Genomic DNA, 16,504 nt, shown 5'->3' with positions numbered 1-16,504 from the left:
GCTAAAGGTCACTAGATTACCTCATTAGCATATAATTAGCATATTTATCACATCATCGCATTGTATTTCCATTCCGATCGCTTTTTACATCTGATCGCCTCTCTCCTACTCTCTGTGCTCACTTATACTGTATTTTAATCGAACCAAATTCCCAATAAAACTGTTCTCATTTATATATTTTTCTGTTTCTGTTGTTAAATAACGGACGAGTATAAGACAGACTACGTTAATCAGCAGCCATTTCCAAGCTGCTGCTCTGTGCTGCTGAAATTTTGTTTTTATAGCCACAAAATCAAACACATAAGTGACATAAGGTCAATTAAAGACAATGGCTATACTGTGATTTCAGCTATAATTACGTGTAAAATGATCACTCAGAGAGAAAGTTAGTGACAGAATAGCCATCGTAGTTTTTCTCTCACAGCATGCGACCTCAGTCTGGCTAACACACACTCTCTCTTCTGGAAAACAGCTAAGGTTTATCCAAGAAGTCGCTAGATTTGTCGTGATGTGCTTTTTGATGAAAAAAACTAAACATAACACCAAAAGAGTGAAAAGACACCAAGTTGACAGCATCATTAACACGCCAGTGGAAACATCTCCTGTCCTGTTTGGCTGGCGGTCTGCATCATGTTTGAGTTTTCTTGGGCTCGACACAGGTAATATTTGTTTTCTTTTTAAAATGTATTTTACTTAGTATATTATTATTGCTGCTCCCACAAAGTTAGAAATTTGCCAAATATTACAAAAAGTATACAAATAGTAAAAAAAGGTTCATAACCTGGAATCAAGGTTGTAGTTAAGAATGTGCCAGTGAAGTGGCACAGTTTCACACCCACATTAGAAATTTGGCAATATTTGGCATTTTCCATTGCTACTTTTTAAAGAAACTGGATTTCTGACAAGATGCAGCAGTCGTGGAGTGAAGCATTCTTTATTGAAAATACCTCTACAGCAGCCCCAAGGCTGGTTCCAAATACATTTATGAAACATATGAATTTTTACACAAACCTAGTGGTAATAAAAACACTGTATTTGATTAAAGGCACTGAGACATTTGAAACAACTTTGCTTTTGTATATTTGAGTGACCAGAGGAGCCTCAGTGTATACTGTTAGCACCAAATTCATATTCAAGTGAAACACTATGAAATTCAAAAATGAGATCAATGACAGGTTTGAGGGCTGCTTTACCCCAGGCTTCAGAAAAAGCACAATGTGAGCGTGTACATTACTTAAACAAGATCTTGCTGCAAACAGGGATTTTTTTTCTGCATATATAGCCAGGATGACTCAGTGTACGCATCATCTCATAGAGAGAGGCTCAATTCTTGACCAGCAAATAGGAATATTTTCTGTGTATAGAACTATGGACACGTTCAACAAAAAACTTATTTCCAATGAATATGAATGGTCATAAATCTAGAATTCATATGTTGGAAGCACCAAAGTAACCTGGGGTCCAACAAAAGTGTATTACGATATGACTTGATTGTGAGATTACATTCATTAATCTCTTTTCCTTCCAAAGACATACAAGTGACATACAAATGGTAACTGTCCATACTACATAGAATCATTTTCTGTCTCTTAAACATAATCCATTACTATTAAAAACCCTACATTATGTAAATTGAGATATGAGTCACAATTGACTGAGGAAGAAAAAACAACAAAAAAACTTTGTTTCTACTGCCGTGCCCTCACATGGTTGTTGTTGATACACCTCTTTCTTTGCCCCTCCCATTGCCCAATCACTTTTTTCTTCTTAGCTTACATTCCCTTCTCCTCAGACCAGTGAAACCTTCCGTGACACAGTTTGGTAAAAGACACCCCTGAGCAGAGCACGGTAGTCAGGGGCCTTGAACAGATGGCGGTAGGCGTAAGTGTTGTCGTAGGGCCGCCCTCGACTCACCAAAGTGCGCAGGTTGGCTTCATTCACCTGATTCCCGACAGCCAGAACGTAAAGCTCAATGCCATTGTTGTTCAGCTGCTCCACTGCCTTCTCTATCTGGATGTTGTTGATGCCCTGTGAACGGCCATCTGAAAACACCAGTAGCTTCTTCTTCCTGGTCCTGCTACCTCTGAAGCGGTTGATGGCAAAACTGAGTGCCTCTGTCACCTGTGTGCCAGCGTTCCTGAACTTGGCCTCTGCAACCGGATCAAGCACTTGAGTGGCGATGTCAGAGAAATCAGCTTCAATGATGGCATTGTCGCTGTACTGGCCAACAGCAACACGAATCTGGACGTTTTGCTTCTTCTCAGCAGACAGGAACCGCTCAACCAGCTTCTTGGTGAAGTCTTGAGTCATCTTGAAGTTCTTGGACCCCACACTAGCTGAACTGTCCATCATAATGAGGATATCTGTGGGTTCACTGAAGGAAACTGGAATAAAATATTCAAAGATTGTGTTTAAAAGCCAAACTAGTTTTTTAAAGACATTGTTAGGTGTCAAATATGTCCACATTTTTATTACATGATTGGTAGGTAATCAACATCTGTTGCAGTAAAATCTGCTGTTGGTTCCAGAGTGGAACCACGGTTAGGTAAACTTATATGTTTTTTTTTGTGGGTTTAATTCATTCTAAATGCCAAAATCGAACTGCTTATACCAGACAAACTGCTCATATACAGTCATGGCCAAAAGTTTTGAGAATGATACAAATATTAATTTTTACAAAGTCTACTGCTTCAGTTTTTATAATGGCAATTTGCATATACTCCAGAATGTTATAAAGAGTGATCAGCTTAACAGCAATTAATTGCAAAGTCAATATTTGCCTAGAAAATGAACTTTATCCCCCAAAACACATTTCAACTTCATTGCAGCCCTGCCTTAAAAGGACCAGCTAACATCGTTTCAGTGATTGCTCCATTAACACAGGTGTGGGTGTTGATGAGGACAAGATCAATCTGTCATGATTAAGTAAGAATGACACAACTGGACACTTTAAAAGGAGGCTGGTGCTTGGCATCATTGTTTCTCTTCTGTTAACCATGGTTATCTCTAAAGAAACACATGCAGTCATCATTGCACTGCACAAAAATGGCCTAACAGGGAAGAGTATCGCAGCTAGAAAGATTGCACCTCAGTCAACAATCTATCACATCATCAAGAACTTCAAGGAGAGAGGTTCCATTGTTGCCAAAAAGGCTCCAGGGCGCCCAAGAAAGACCAGCAAGCGCCAGGACCATCTCTTAAAAGTGTTTCAGCTACGGGATCGGGCTACCAGCAGTGCAGAGCTTGCTCAGGAATGGCAGCAGGCAGGTGTGAGTGCATCTGCACGCACTGTGAGGCGGAGACTCTTGGAGCAAGGCCTGGTCTCAAGGAGGGCAGCAAAGAAGCCACTTCTCTCCAGAAAAAACATCAGGGACAGAGTGATATTCTGCAAAAGGTACAGGGAGTGGACTGCTGAGGACTGGGGTAAAGTCATTTTCTCTGATGAATCCCTTTTCCGATTGTTTGGGACATCTGGAAAACAGCTTGTTCAGAGAAGACAAGGTGAGCGCTACCACCAGTCTTGTCTTGTGCCAACTGTAAAGCATCCTGAAACCATTCATGTGTGGGGTTGCTTCTCAGTCAAAGGAATCGGCTCTCTCGCAGTCTTGCCTAAAAACACAGCCATGAATAAAGAATGGTACCAGAATGTCCTCCAAGAGCAACTTCTCCCAACCGTCCAAGAGCAGTTTGGTGATCAACAATGCCTTTTCCAGCATGATGGAGCACCTTGCCATAAAGCAAAGGTGATAACTAAATGGCTCAGGGAACAAAACATGGAGATTTTGGGTCCATGGCCTGGAAACTCCCCAGATCTTAGCCCCATTGAGAACTTGTGGTCAATCATCAAGAGAAGGGTGGACAAACAAAAACCTACAAATTCTGACAAAATGCAAGCATTGATTGTGCAAGAATGGACTGCTATCAGTCAGGATTTGGTCCAGAAGTTGATTGAGAGCATGCCAGGGCGAATTGCAGAGGTCCTGAATAAGAAGGGTCAACACTGCAAATATTGACTTGCTGCATTAACTCATTCTAACTGTCAATAAAAGCTTTTGTTACTCATAATATGATTGCAATTATATTTCTGTATGTGATAAAAACATCCGACAAACACACATAAAAACCAGAGGGCAGCAGATCATGTGAAAATATAATATTTGTGTCATTCTCAAAACTTTTGGCCATGACTGTAGACTTCAATTTTGACTGGAAAATGTTTAACAAAATATTCATCATCAACAGCAAGGGTAGACATGGGGAAATATATTAAATATGTATCATTATGAGAATTATGTTGACACTTACTTGGACAAGTATAATTGGGACACTTTTTGTCTGTGGGGAAAAAAGGAAGACGAAAAGTGCACTCAGTCAAAGCTTTCACATCTTATGATGATCAACTGATCTGAGAAACAGAATGAAGTATCTTACCTTCACACATTCTCTTTGTCAAATTTTGCAGGAAGCTATCATCCAGGAGCAAGCCAAAGTTGTCAAGGACAAAGGAGAAGCCTTTTCTGGGATCACTTACACAGGATATATCATCCAGTTGTTCCCCCTTGGGTGGTCTACCTGCATAGTCTACAACACCTATACCACCAACCTACCACAGAGAAAATCACTGCATTACATACAAATCAAGCACTACATACTGTACAACAAAACTTTAGATGTTTATTCACTATGTTGAGTATTCTGGGGTCAGAACTGATTCACTGAAGTACTGCATACCATTAAATGTTCTTTTCTTACCTTCAGCCCTTTTCCGCACAGCACATTCACAGGCACGACATCTCTAGTAGTATCTGAACGGCCATCGGTCAGAACAATCACTACGCTCCTCTCCTTTATCAGCCGGTCAATCATATTGTTAAGTGAATACTGGAGGGCCTCTCCTGTATAGGTGGCCTCAGCCAGCCAGCGCAAGTTTCTTACAGCCCTAAATACAGAAATACAACTTGGTGACTGAATATATACACATGCAGGGAAACTGATGTGTGTTGAAGCATGTTTCTGTTTTCAACGTACTGCTTGAGATCAGTTAGGGATCGGATGTTGGGGTCATCAAGCCTTACGGCCTCCTGTGCATTTTCTCCACTGTACTGCACCACGCCAATCCTGGACTCATTCATACCAAACTACACACAGAATGGACAGAGGTAATTAGATACATTATCATTGCATCTTAAAATGAAAATTAAGATAACATCAAAGCTGCATACGGTCAAATGTTATTGAACAGGTAGGGGACACTAAGTCGTTTGCCTCCCCCTCCCCCCCAAACTAAAGAAGAGAAGGCAATGTCATGGCTGCAAGACCACTACAGCTTGCTTGGGTAGGTTGTTCACACATGCAGCGCTTACACTGCTAAGTGCAGCAAGTACAGCAAGGAAATTATACAGATGTCTTTTAACCAAATGGATAAACAGTTAAATTAGCCACACTGCTAAATAAAAGGATAATTCATAAAAAAGCATAGTACCCAAAGTTTACCCTTGACAGCATTCTGATTTGTCATTGAGCAACAGTTTCAAGCCTATAACAGCAGAATTCAAGATTTTAAAAAGTTTTGCTAGGTTTTCTGCTTTTTTTTCCTTTTCATTTTTAAAAATTCAAATGGCTTATTTTACGGTACTTTGCTGTACAATGCGCAGTTCAGTGTGGGTCTGGGAGGCTCTGCTGCCTGTTTGAAAGCTCTGATCTGTTAACAGGTACAATGAAAAGCAACACGTTCTGCATCGCTCTTGTGACGCATAGGTAGTGTTTAAATTTAAAATATTTTCAGTTAATAATGATACTATCAATTAACATTATGAGCATATCATATACCATTTTCCCCGTGTGTGTGATCTCCTCAAGATATTACAAGACTACGCAGTGCAAAGCATTACATTATCTACTTCATAATAAAAGTGTATGACAACAACAACTAAATAAATTATTAATAATTCACACATATTCACCCATGATTTATGCACTCACTTCAATGTCCTCCCCCCGAATTAAATATCTGCCATCAGATTAGGACATAAATTCTAAATATGTGGTTTAAGCAACACTTGAATGGAAGCAATAATGCCACTGGCTCAAGAGCTTGCTGAGTACTTTCCTTTTATTGGCTCACTATTACAACACCTAGATTAATTGTTCATGTTGCATTTATATGTATATGAGTGTAAACTAGGAATTGTCATTTGTAAATAAAGTAAATAAGGCACTAGTGTTTGTTTCCACTCAGCTGCACTCAGATTACCACTCATTCTGATGCTGTCAATCAGGTGTAATTTGTACTCCATTTCTGGAGCTTGAATATGTGCTTGTTTTTACACAACTTTGATGAATAACAGTCAATGTTTCACTGAAGGCTACATGGCCCACACAAGAGCGGCCACGTATTGAGTGAGCACCAATCAGCACAGATGACTTACTCTGATTTGCTGATCCTTCATGAGCCGATCAATGACTTTTAAGATGAAGTCTTTAGCAATGTCAAAGTTGGTGGCACCTATACTCTCAGAGCTGTCCAAAATAAATGCAATGTCCAAGGGTCCACACTTACATTCTAAACAAACAAGAATCAGTTAAACCACAATTCCCAAAACAACTGTTTCTATCAGCAGCCATCTCCAACAGATGGGAAAAAGAACAATAAATACAAATCCAAACCAAATACACTCTGAAGGCATTTCCTCTTATACACTTCAAAGTAAGAGAAAAAAAGCATACTCACCACAGCAAGCTGAAAAAAAGAAAACCCACAGGTATTTTTATTTCCATTGCATTGTGTGAAAGGAAGTGATAAAAAAAATGTGACACATAAGGGATCAAAAGCTAGATCTGCACACAAGGGTGCTCTCTTTTGATGGCACATGCTGCTTCTTTTCTTTTTCCTAAAAGAAAAGCAATCTGGGCTGATAATTGAGATGTTCTTTAATTTAAGGACAATGGGAGCATGCTGTTTCACAACGGCTAGGCCATAACCTGTATAAAACCACTTTAAATATTGGGAGAACGCTGCCATAAAAACGTTCCTTATGTTCTCAACACATTGTTTGCCATCCATTCCTTACAGCATGTATTTCAGTCAGGAACAAGCTCTCAGTGCTTAAAAATCTAATAATATCAATTGAGGTAGTATCACTATTGAAGATTCTCTATCTCAGAGCTCTTTTTAAACTGATTACCGCACTAAGAATTCAGAAAACCAGTTTATATATTCCTCGTCTGGGTCAGTGGCATAAATAAACTGCTTGCCCATTGTCCTGTGTTGTATCGTGCCCTGTCACCATTTATATATCTTCCAAGAGTGTACATTGTTAGCCTGCTCAGTATTAAGACTGGGATCCCATTTATGGCAGCTTTGGTATGATACTGTAGATCAAAAAGCCTGTCAAGTCATGAGTAAATATAACACAGTTTGCCAAGAGTAAAACACAACTCACAGCACATCTTCATAATGATATCCAGGATTTCACAGTCCTAGAACCAGAAGAAAAGAAAAAGTAAACGGACTTACTCTTAAATTGGGGAGATGCACTGAATGCTCTGTAACTGACATTCAGACAGCAATTTTGTTGCACAAAATGGAGGCACAAATGTCCATCTTGTTTTAATTAGAAGACATTCTGCTCTGCAATCTGAACAACTCTCTCCAAAGACTAGCAATTAATGCAAGAAGTCTGTTTCTCTCTTAAAACATATTTCTTCATGGACTACCATAAGGATGTGGTTGAAGGATAACCACAGTTGTCATGCTGATAAATCATATGATCCCTGGCTTTTGGTTAAATACCACTCCTGAGGATTGTGCTATCGTATTTGGCTGTGCATTATCTATGCATGGTACTGATCACATGTAGATTTAACACTACACTGTTAACAGGAAGATAATTTGAACAGAACATCTGTTTGAGCCTAGGTAAAGCTTGTATATGCTGCTGTTGGATCAAAACCTCGTATCTCCAAAAATGTAACTTTGCAGGACAAGGTAAAAACATACTCTATTTTTAATGTAAGTCAATGGAACCAGACTTTTTTTTTCAAGTAATTGTAGGTCATTTCTTTTGGTCCAATCATCATGGAAACTACACACAATATATAGGACTATGGGTATTTTCAAATTATGTCAAAAACTGAAAAACGAAAAAAATGGAGATACAAGGTTTTGTTCCAACAGCAGCGATATGCTGCTTAAACCCACAGGTTACTAACATTTACATACAGTAAATTTTAAATTTTTGTTTCCAATGGATATGTGAATGTGTGAGTGTTCAAAAACTATCCGTTTTGATTAACAACAGAAACGGTTCAGTACGGCAGCCATCGATTGTGAAACATTCTGGCAGATGCTAACAATCATGTGCTAAAAACACTCAAGACCAACTTACATCAGCTCCTGCAGGTCCAGGTGGTCCTGGTGGTCCCTGGACATTACAAAGAAAGCAGTATTACATACAATTTCAATTACAATTACAATTACATACAGATTTCTATAGCTCACACTGATAACCATACCATATGCTAACACACTGTGCTTTCTCTATAACTTTGACCTGGATAGAAACAAACCAGTGCTAAGGTCAATTTCTGTTTTCATAAAGAGTACACAGAATGGGCTCTGCCAAAAGAAAAGAAGACAGAGCTCCAGAGAGATTCCGCTCCAAATAAGAACATTTTTGAGGCAGAGAAGTCTCCTCCTTTCTGGATGGTGTCCAGAAGCACAGAAGAGTATGGTGGAACTGCTGCCTGAGAGCGGTTGGACATTCTTCCCACAGGCTCGTAACTCAGAGACAGCGTTCATCATCAGTACTGGAGAAATATGCACAATAGACTCAGAACACTGAAGGACACAGCATGAGAGATTTAATTTGGTGTTCCTTGGAATATGAGTAAATCAGTTGTTTTCAGTATTTACTTTTGGCTTTTGTATAAAAGCTCCTTAGACCTCGATGGTCTAAAAGTGGTCCAGTTTGTTTTGTATGCTATGTTAAGGCTACCATAAAGCTGTTTAATGTTTAATGCATTGTATTTGACATCTGTGAAAGGTTTTTGGACAAAACGCTACTGTGTCCTCTGGGGTGAACTGTTCTTGGTGGTTTTTCGAAACTGTGCGTTCCATGCATGATCCAAGAGAGTTTTGTGCCATGTGTTTTTTCAGAAATCTCCTATGAAAAGCAACATTAATATGACTGCACTCAAGCCTATTTACAGTACATTGTATAAAGTAAAGATGGTCAAGTTATCTTTACTCACAGGTTTGCCTTCAGGTCCTCGGTGGCCTTTTGCTCCTTTAGGCCCAGGCCGTCCTGGTTGATTGTTCTGTGGAATACAGGATTGTCCAAGTCAGTCTCAAGTCTACAACCAGTGCAATATAATCCCCTCCAGTAGCACAGCACTTCCAGTTAACACAAATGCATCCACAATTTGGTTATTTTATTAAGACATAGAAAATGAGAGCAAGTGTGTTATTGGATATAACACAGCTATTTGATCGCAGTTATGAACAGAAAGCTAGAACCACAGAGCATCACAGGTATGTTGTTATTTGTGATGATGCAGTGTTCTTTTGCTTTTATACAACAGAAAAAATATTTGCAATTTATTTCACCAAAAAGTAGTTCTGGTCAACAAAAGTCATTGTCAGACAATGGTCACTGTCAAACAACAATACAAGATTCTTCTCACATGTAAAACTACAAATGTTGAAAGTTATACACTATGCAGAAGCGTAGCGATCTACTGAGTAACATTTAGTAAGTGTACCAGATTTCAGTTTGCCAGAACATTGCAAATTTCTTTGCACAGAGCAAAACCCAAAATCAAGAGTGTCACAACAAAACTGTCAGAGGTGGCAGCCCAATATTTATATTTATATATTTAAAGTACACAAATCTCACCCAGTGTTTTACAGATATAGCATGTCTGTACTAAACCCAATTCATGTTTCAGTTGAAAGTTGTCATAAAATTAAGCTACAAATGTCTCTTAATATTTGTCTGTTTTTTCCAATCCCAAAAAAACACTGCAACTACAACTACACTGTACTCACTGTACACTTGTATGCCAAGCTGAAAGAATAATGCCAACCACCTGCTATCCTCCCAAGTTGGTTTGATTACCTTTAAACTGTGCTTTAAAACTCAGAAGCATCACACATAGGGTCTAATAATAGGGACAGAATGACCAGGGCCTTTCTGGCTGCATTGTTCTATCTCACAGTGATTAACTTGTTAGACATCGGACCATCTAAGGCCCCCTGGGCCTGGGAGAGGCTGCTTGAACCCCATGAGATGTTTATAAACAGACTTCCAAATAATCATCAGGAGCAGAAAAGCAGAATATCCTTTAAGAGAAACTCCAGACTACAGAAAGGGCCATAACATATGTGGTTTAGATGTGCATAAAAGGTTTGGATTGTTATATTGTTATTAATCAATAACTTTTCACGTCAAACTTCATGTTACAAATGTAGTAGTAACTATGCAAAATTCATATATTGACATCTTTCATCTTGCTATTGTGAGAGTCACAAGACTTTCACAAGAGTACCATTAACACTGGGACTGTACAGTGGAACATTGTATTTTGTTAATACTCAACAACAGAATGTGCATATTGCAGTTGTAATATGCCTTGCAATATACTGAAATATACTGGTGAACCTCTAATGACACGATTAAAGACTGGTCTGCATTATTTTGACCAAAATTATTCTGGATCACATGAACACCTTATTCATTAAAACACCCAGAGAAATTTGGAACATCTAGAATTTTTCAGTACACAACAAAGAAGTCTGTGATTTTTTAGAGAGTAATATCATATTTCGAATATTGTGATAATGATTTAAAAAATGTATAGTATAGCTCTAAGTCTCACTAAATGCAGAATGGCTTTACAATACAATTAGTGGGCTAGAAAAGAGAATCAGCGATACTTTGATGTTAATACTGTCAACAGCAGAGACTATGAGCTCAATCTTTACCTCCATTTGTATGCACTACAGACATGCATAGTTATTCCTTATAGAAATGAAGAGAGAATACAAAGAATCTTAAAAGAAGAAAGAAACCCTGGATCTTAAAAGAAGAAAGAAACCCTGGAACATACATATACCAGAGGAAACAGTCATGATCCAAGAGCTAAATGTACTCCTTATGCTTAAAAACCATAGCACTGCAACTATGCATACAAGATGACACTAGAAACCCTTTATGCACTTCATCATGACAGGCTGTATGTCTCCAAAAGACCACCACAATGAAGTATACACTGAGTACAGAAACTAGCACCATATGGTTGCCTGTGTACCCCACAAAATGCAAAGGTCACATCAATGGCAAAATCAAAGCATTTCCACATCATGTAAACTGGACAGATGATTGATCGGAGGCTTTCTGCATCTGGCCGTTGATTATTCATTTAATCATTGCAGTTTATATTAACCATACGACGTTTGTTTTAACTGGCAGGCCAGCCATTCCAGTCTTTATCATCCACTGAGTTCAGCAGAAAAAAATGAAGCTTGCTCAAGCGTTCTCCTAATGGTTACTTTGAACTCTACAGTTCACCTTTTCCTCCCTCACTAGGGCTTTTATTTATTAGAAAGGCATTTGGAAGGCTCCTTAAGACTTAAAACCGCAGTTAACATTTTAGTTTATGACCACTGTAAGTTAATTATTGTAAGTTGTAAGTTATTATATTTATGTTTTATCTCTGTGGCACAAGGGGAATATTTTTCTTTGTCAATATAGTTTCTGTGCATGGATAACTGTATTCAAAAAGCTTTTACTGCTGGGCCTTTATGGCATAAAGCAAGGTCCTGCACAAAGAATGAAGAGGTAGGCTTGCAAGGTCTGTCTGGGCAAAGTAAAAGAGGGTGCTAAACAATAGTGTTGAGGGACAAAAGACATAGACAGAATGTATGTTCTGAATGGCACTTTTCTTTCAAATTTGATATTCCTTTCTTTGTCAGTTCTCTTTTCTTCAGTCAGTATTTCTCTTTTGCCACCACAACATTCCTAGATTTATACTGGGCCAGAGACTCAGACGTCCTTCTGATGTCATATGTTTTTACTTTGTTCTGTCAAAACCGATGTGGTTCGGCTCACAAGCCATGAAGCAGATGTTGAAATGAGGAAGGTGCAACCATACATAGACTCTTTTCGTCATCCACTCTTTTGTGGGTTAAAAACATAGGCTAAAAAAAATTTAGGTTGCACTGATGAAATTCTTCAAATTGGAGCCCAGATGACAAATTCATGAGATTCTGAAGACTTAATGGATACTTCTGAGCTAGTTCATATAGCTAGAAATAACCCATGTTGGTCATTTTCTAAAAGGATATTAAAAATTAGCTCATTGTTTCAATATAAGCCTGTGTGATAAGACGTAGTTCATCAAAAGCCAACGTGAAGTGAAGACCTTCTCATGTGTCTCAAAATATAGAGACAAACAGGATGGGGATTTTGCCTAGATGCATTTCTTTGACCAAACCACGAGCTCTTAATATGAGATCCAGGTGTAAATCTGCTTTTGTGACATCACACTGTTATAGAATCTGGAACATGACATCATTGAGACAGACCTTTGATTTTTCACTTCCAAGGGGAAGCTTGTCTTACAGCAAGTTATATCCTCCCCACCCTAAGTATTAGTTCATATGGAGACAGAACACAAGTGCTGACTGCAATTAAAGCACTGCGCTACATCTGTTCTGCACAAGCCCTGAAACTGCCAGAATAAAAAGGTACAAATGCCAAAAGTTGGATGATACATTTAACTGAGCATTTTTATCTAGCAGAAGCCTTCAAAAGTTGAAAACACGTACATGACTACAGGACAATATGGCCACCCGATCAGGGTCAAGCTCTGTATTCAAACCCCTCCAGCTTGCAGATTCCATTGGGAATAAACACAGCCTTGCAAGGGTGAACTCTTTATAGAACGTTTTCAGTGGTTTTGGTGACCACCCTAGATGGCCAGAGCTGTTTATTCATTTGGAGTAAATCCTACATATTTCCTACATATCTTGTAAACACAGACAGAGTGAAAAATGCCTGTGACTTGCTGTTTAATCGAGGGTTTACTCATACTCAGAAAACAATTATGAGGCTGTGCTGTCTAAACATAACTCCTAAAGAGGTAGACATTTGAGGAGCATTGTTTTAAAGAAGACTTTGGATATGAAGATGAGGGCTTAAATCAACAGATCATCTGAATCTGTCAACAGTATAACAGATGCAGGTATATGATTCCAAGCCAGGGGATTCATTGTGTTCCATTGGCATCACTGACCAGAATTATCAACATTCACGAATGTATACTGTCTGCTGGTAGCATTCTCAGGTTTCATTGTGACAAATCAGAGCTATTGTGTGCTGAAACACTTGTGCCTGCTTTTTTGGCCGAATCCACTTTCTGCTGAATTGAGGTTTTTCCACACGAAAGCCTTGCTACTTCTTCCACCATCTTACCTCCTTTCTTTAATCTTCCTTTTTCCTGTCTGTTACTAAATTAATTCATACCAGCCTAGCAGAGCCAAAAAGGAACTTCCCACTGTCACCGTAATATTGAATATTGAAATATTTTCTTCACCGTTTGTACCACCACCAGTGATGTTCATACTTCTGCTCCATACAAAGCGCTCAATCTAGGTTCATTAATTATACTAATCCAGTCCAGTCTATCACATGACTTTCCACTTCACTACAGAAACAAATGCTGAAAAACACTCTTATGTCCAATCTCCACAATCCACTAGCTGTACACATGTGTTTTGGGAGAACCGAAGATCAGTCTGTCGGATATGAAGTGTCTGGGAGCCATTACAGACTGCAGGCCAGCTGAGGAGTTTGGCCTCAAAGAAGCACATTCTTGGCGTAAGCCATACTTTCCAAAGGCCAACGTAATGAACAATGGACAAAAAGCTGATATGGACTCAGAAGCCATCTTCAGTTAGTAATACAACTGCTGTTTATCCAACAGCATTAGCTGAGCTAGTACAAGTTTTTCTAAACTTAAGCTTCAAGTCTCTGTTGATCATGCCATGTCATTTTGGCTAAAACAAGAGTAAAGCCTGGAGCACAGCCTCTCAGTGAGTTCCTCATACTACATAAAGGTACTATGCATCATCATGGCACTTCCTTTTAACTCACATCAACCAGAGTCCAATTTGTGGTTTCTCACAAGAAAAAAACCTTTCCCCTTTAATTGTGCTTTCGTGTGTCCATGACAACAAGATACACACAGCTGTGTGAACTCAAAGCTGGAGTCAGCAACCAGACTGTTATCAGACAGACGAGCTGAGAAAGACTCCAAGTCGTAGTAACATAATTCATTGTGTGCTAGCTGTCACACGAGAGAGTTAGACAGAGGATGGGCAGATGATGAAAATAACAAGAAGATACAAAACAAGTCAAGCAGAGGGAAAAAGTTATAGATAGAATAGTGGAGAGGAAATAAAACAGACAGGAGTGAGTTGGGGAAGGGAAGGTATATACATAAAATAGATTCATTTATGCTGAAAGCAACTCACATCTGAACCAGAGTCACCAGCTTCTCCATCATCTCCTTTTGGCCCAGGAGGTCCTTTGCTTCCCTTGAGAGGGAAAAAGAAAGGAAAAAGAATGGGACTTCAGAGTCTGTGTCTTTGCAGAGTCACTGTAATATGTAGTACGTTGTAATCTAATAGTCATAGTCCATTTTCCTCTTCTTCAGCTGAGCCAGGATACTGGTCATAAAACTGTATGTATCAAACTGATATAATTACCTGTCATGAGTCAGAGGCACTACTAAAATGTAACCAGCAGTGAATCTTGAGAATAGAAAAGAAGATGACTTACGATGACTGCTAGATACTTACAGGTTCTCCAGGATCTCCTCTGGGACCTGGATAACCCTAAGAAAGAGACAGAGAGACATCACCTACTGAAACAACTCACATATTTTGAGTAATTGTGGAGACTTCTAAGAGGAAACTGTTATACCTGGAAACCATGGCAACCCTCCGTTCCATTTCCTGGCGGCCCATCATCTCCCTATGGATTAAATATCAACAGCATTGGCATCATTTTGTGGAGTTTTTGTGGAAACTTGTATCAGTCATTTTATACAGACAGCAAACTCACCCTCTCTCCCATCAGACCTCGGTCTCCTGGGGCTCCTTTAATTCCTCTGGGTCCTTTTGGCCCCTAATGCAGAAAAAGAGAAAACATAATAAGTGTAGTTTTGACAATACAGATGCCAAATTTCAATTGTAATGCAAATATTCAGTGCTTAAATCTCTCACCTCTGGCCCTGGAGGACCCTCATCACCACGATAACCTGGAGCCCCAGCCCTTCCAGGCTCACCCTGAAGTATGAGATTTAATAAAAATACTGAGAACCATAATAGCAGAATGTGTTACTATGATTATTTAAAATATGAGAACTATCAGTGATTTTATTCAAAGGTACATTCACAAAAGCCTGAACTTTCCATGAGGACATGGCTGCTTATCTGAAAATGCAGATTAGATTTCCTTTGAAAGCAATTGCTGAGCTATCTAATCAAGTCCAAATTCCTGTGTATGTTTATAAGGCCTTATGAGGAAACTAGGGTGTGGACAGGGAACACTGAAATGCATTCTTGACAAATTAGCACCAAAAGCTTTGATAAAACCCTGAAGTTACACTTATCTGAAGTCTAGCCTTCAACTGACTTTTAGCAGTACAGCGTCATGAACTAAAAATATACTTATGGTAAATGACTCAGTAGAAATTACATTACTGTTTATTTTCATGTGCAGCATTCATTTTCCTGAAGGGGAATATTGAAACATGGAAGAATTAAATCAGCAAAATGGTGGATTTGGAAAGAGCAGTGGCCTTTAGTCATGAATTAAGAAAGACGTCCAGACATCCAACTCTTTAGAGACTTTGCTTTTTCCCACCCACTCCTACTGGAAAAAAATGTCTCTGCCAGTGAATGTAAAAAAAAGAGAAAAAGAACGTTTAGTGGTCATTCAGTTGGTACTTGAGCTCCATAAAACAAGATTTGAATTTCTGAGATGGCGGCAACAGAGCAGGCTTTACACGCATAACTGTGAAGCCCAACATCTGGGCTGGGGCCAATCATTGCCTGTTTCAGACCATGTGGTAATGCAGATAGAACTGAAACAGCTGGATGGCTGTGGTGTCTCTTTCTCAGGAACATGAGGCTTTTAAGAGGAAAAGGAGTCTGAGAGGCCATTCTGCATGTGCTATATCACTACAGCACTACTTGTTTAAGCCAAGCAGGAAATGCAAAGCGGAGGTTGAAACACAAAGTGAGTGTGCGTCTCTGTTAGGTTCTCAAGTGGATTCCTAGTTTAAGCTTGGTGGAGTTGGAAATGTGCTGAGGCACACTTAATGGTGGATTCTTAATAAACCTGAACCTACAATTTTGACAGCTTGCCTTTTTAAGCCCTACAGCTTGGAAAACCTCTTATCGAGATAAGCAAAAGTGCTACATTAATATTACATA

At 39.1% G+C, this 16,504-nt stretch overlaps 1 protein-coding gene across 1 annotated transcript in view; it reads right to left on the bottom strand.

The window, feature by feature from the left end:
* Positions 1-910: 910 nt before the first annotated feature.
* The window catches only part of col6a1 (collagen, type VI, alpha 1), a 35,649-nt gene continuing 20,055 nt past the window's right edge, over positions 911-16,504 (bottom strand). The window contains exons 21-35 of the mRNA XM_017699470.2: positions 15,290-15,352; positions 15,129-15,191; positions 14,988-15,038; positions 14,864-14,899; positions 14,537-14,599; positions 9,253-9,318; positions 8,388-8,423; positions 7,443-7,479; positions 6,731-6,739; positions 6,429-6,562; positions 5,029-5,138; positions 4,753-4,939; positions 4,432-4,603; positions 4,306-4,335; positions 911-2,384 (exon numbers count right to left, since the gene is read on the bottom strand). Of these exons, the coding sequence (XP_017554959.2) occupies positions 1,789-2,384; positions 4,306-4,335; positions 4,432-4,603; positions 4,753-4,939; positions 5,029-5,138; positions 6,429-6,562; positions 6,731-6,739; positions 7,443-7,479; positions 8,388-8,423; positions 9,253-9,318; positions 14,537-14,599; positions 14,864-14,899; positions 14,988-15,038; positions 15,129-15,191; positions 15,290-15,352 (1,653 nt within the window). The 3' untranslated portion in view covers positions 911-1,788. The remainder of the gene's footprint in view (positions 2,385-4,305; positions 4,336-4,431; positions 4,604-4,752; positions 4,940-5,028; positions 5,139-6,428; positions 6,563-6,730; positions 6,740-7,442; positions 7,480-8,387; positions 8,424-9,252; positions 9,319-14,536; positions 14,600-14,863; positions 14,900-14,987; positions 15,039-15,128; positions 15,192-15,289; positions 15,353-16,504) is intronic.

Source organism: Pygocentrus nattereri, chromosome 15, assembly GCF_015220715.1.
Source record: "Pygocentrus nattereri isolate fPygNat1 chromosome 15, fPygNat1.pri, whole genome shotgun sequence".
In the NCBI taxonomy this organism is placed as follows: domain Eukaryota; kingdom Metazoa; phylum Chordata; class Actinopteri; order Characiformes; family Serrasalmidae; genus Pygocentrus; species Pygocentrus nattereri.
This window is presented reverse-complemented; position numbering and strand designations above follow the sequence as displayed.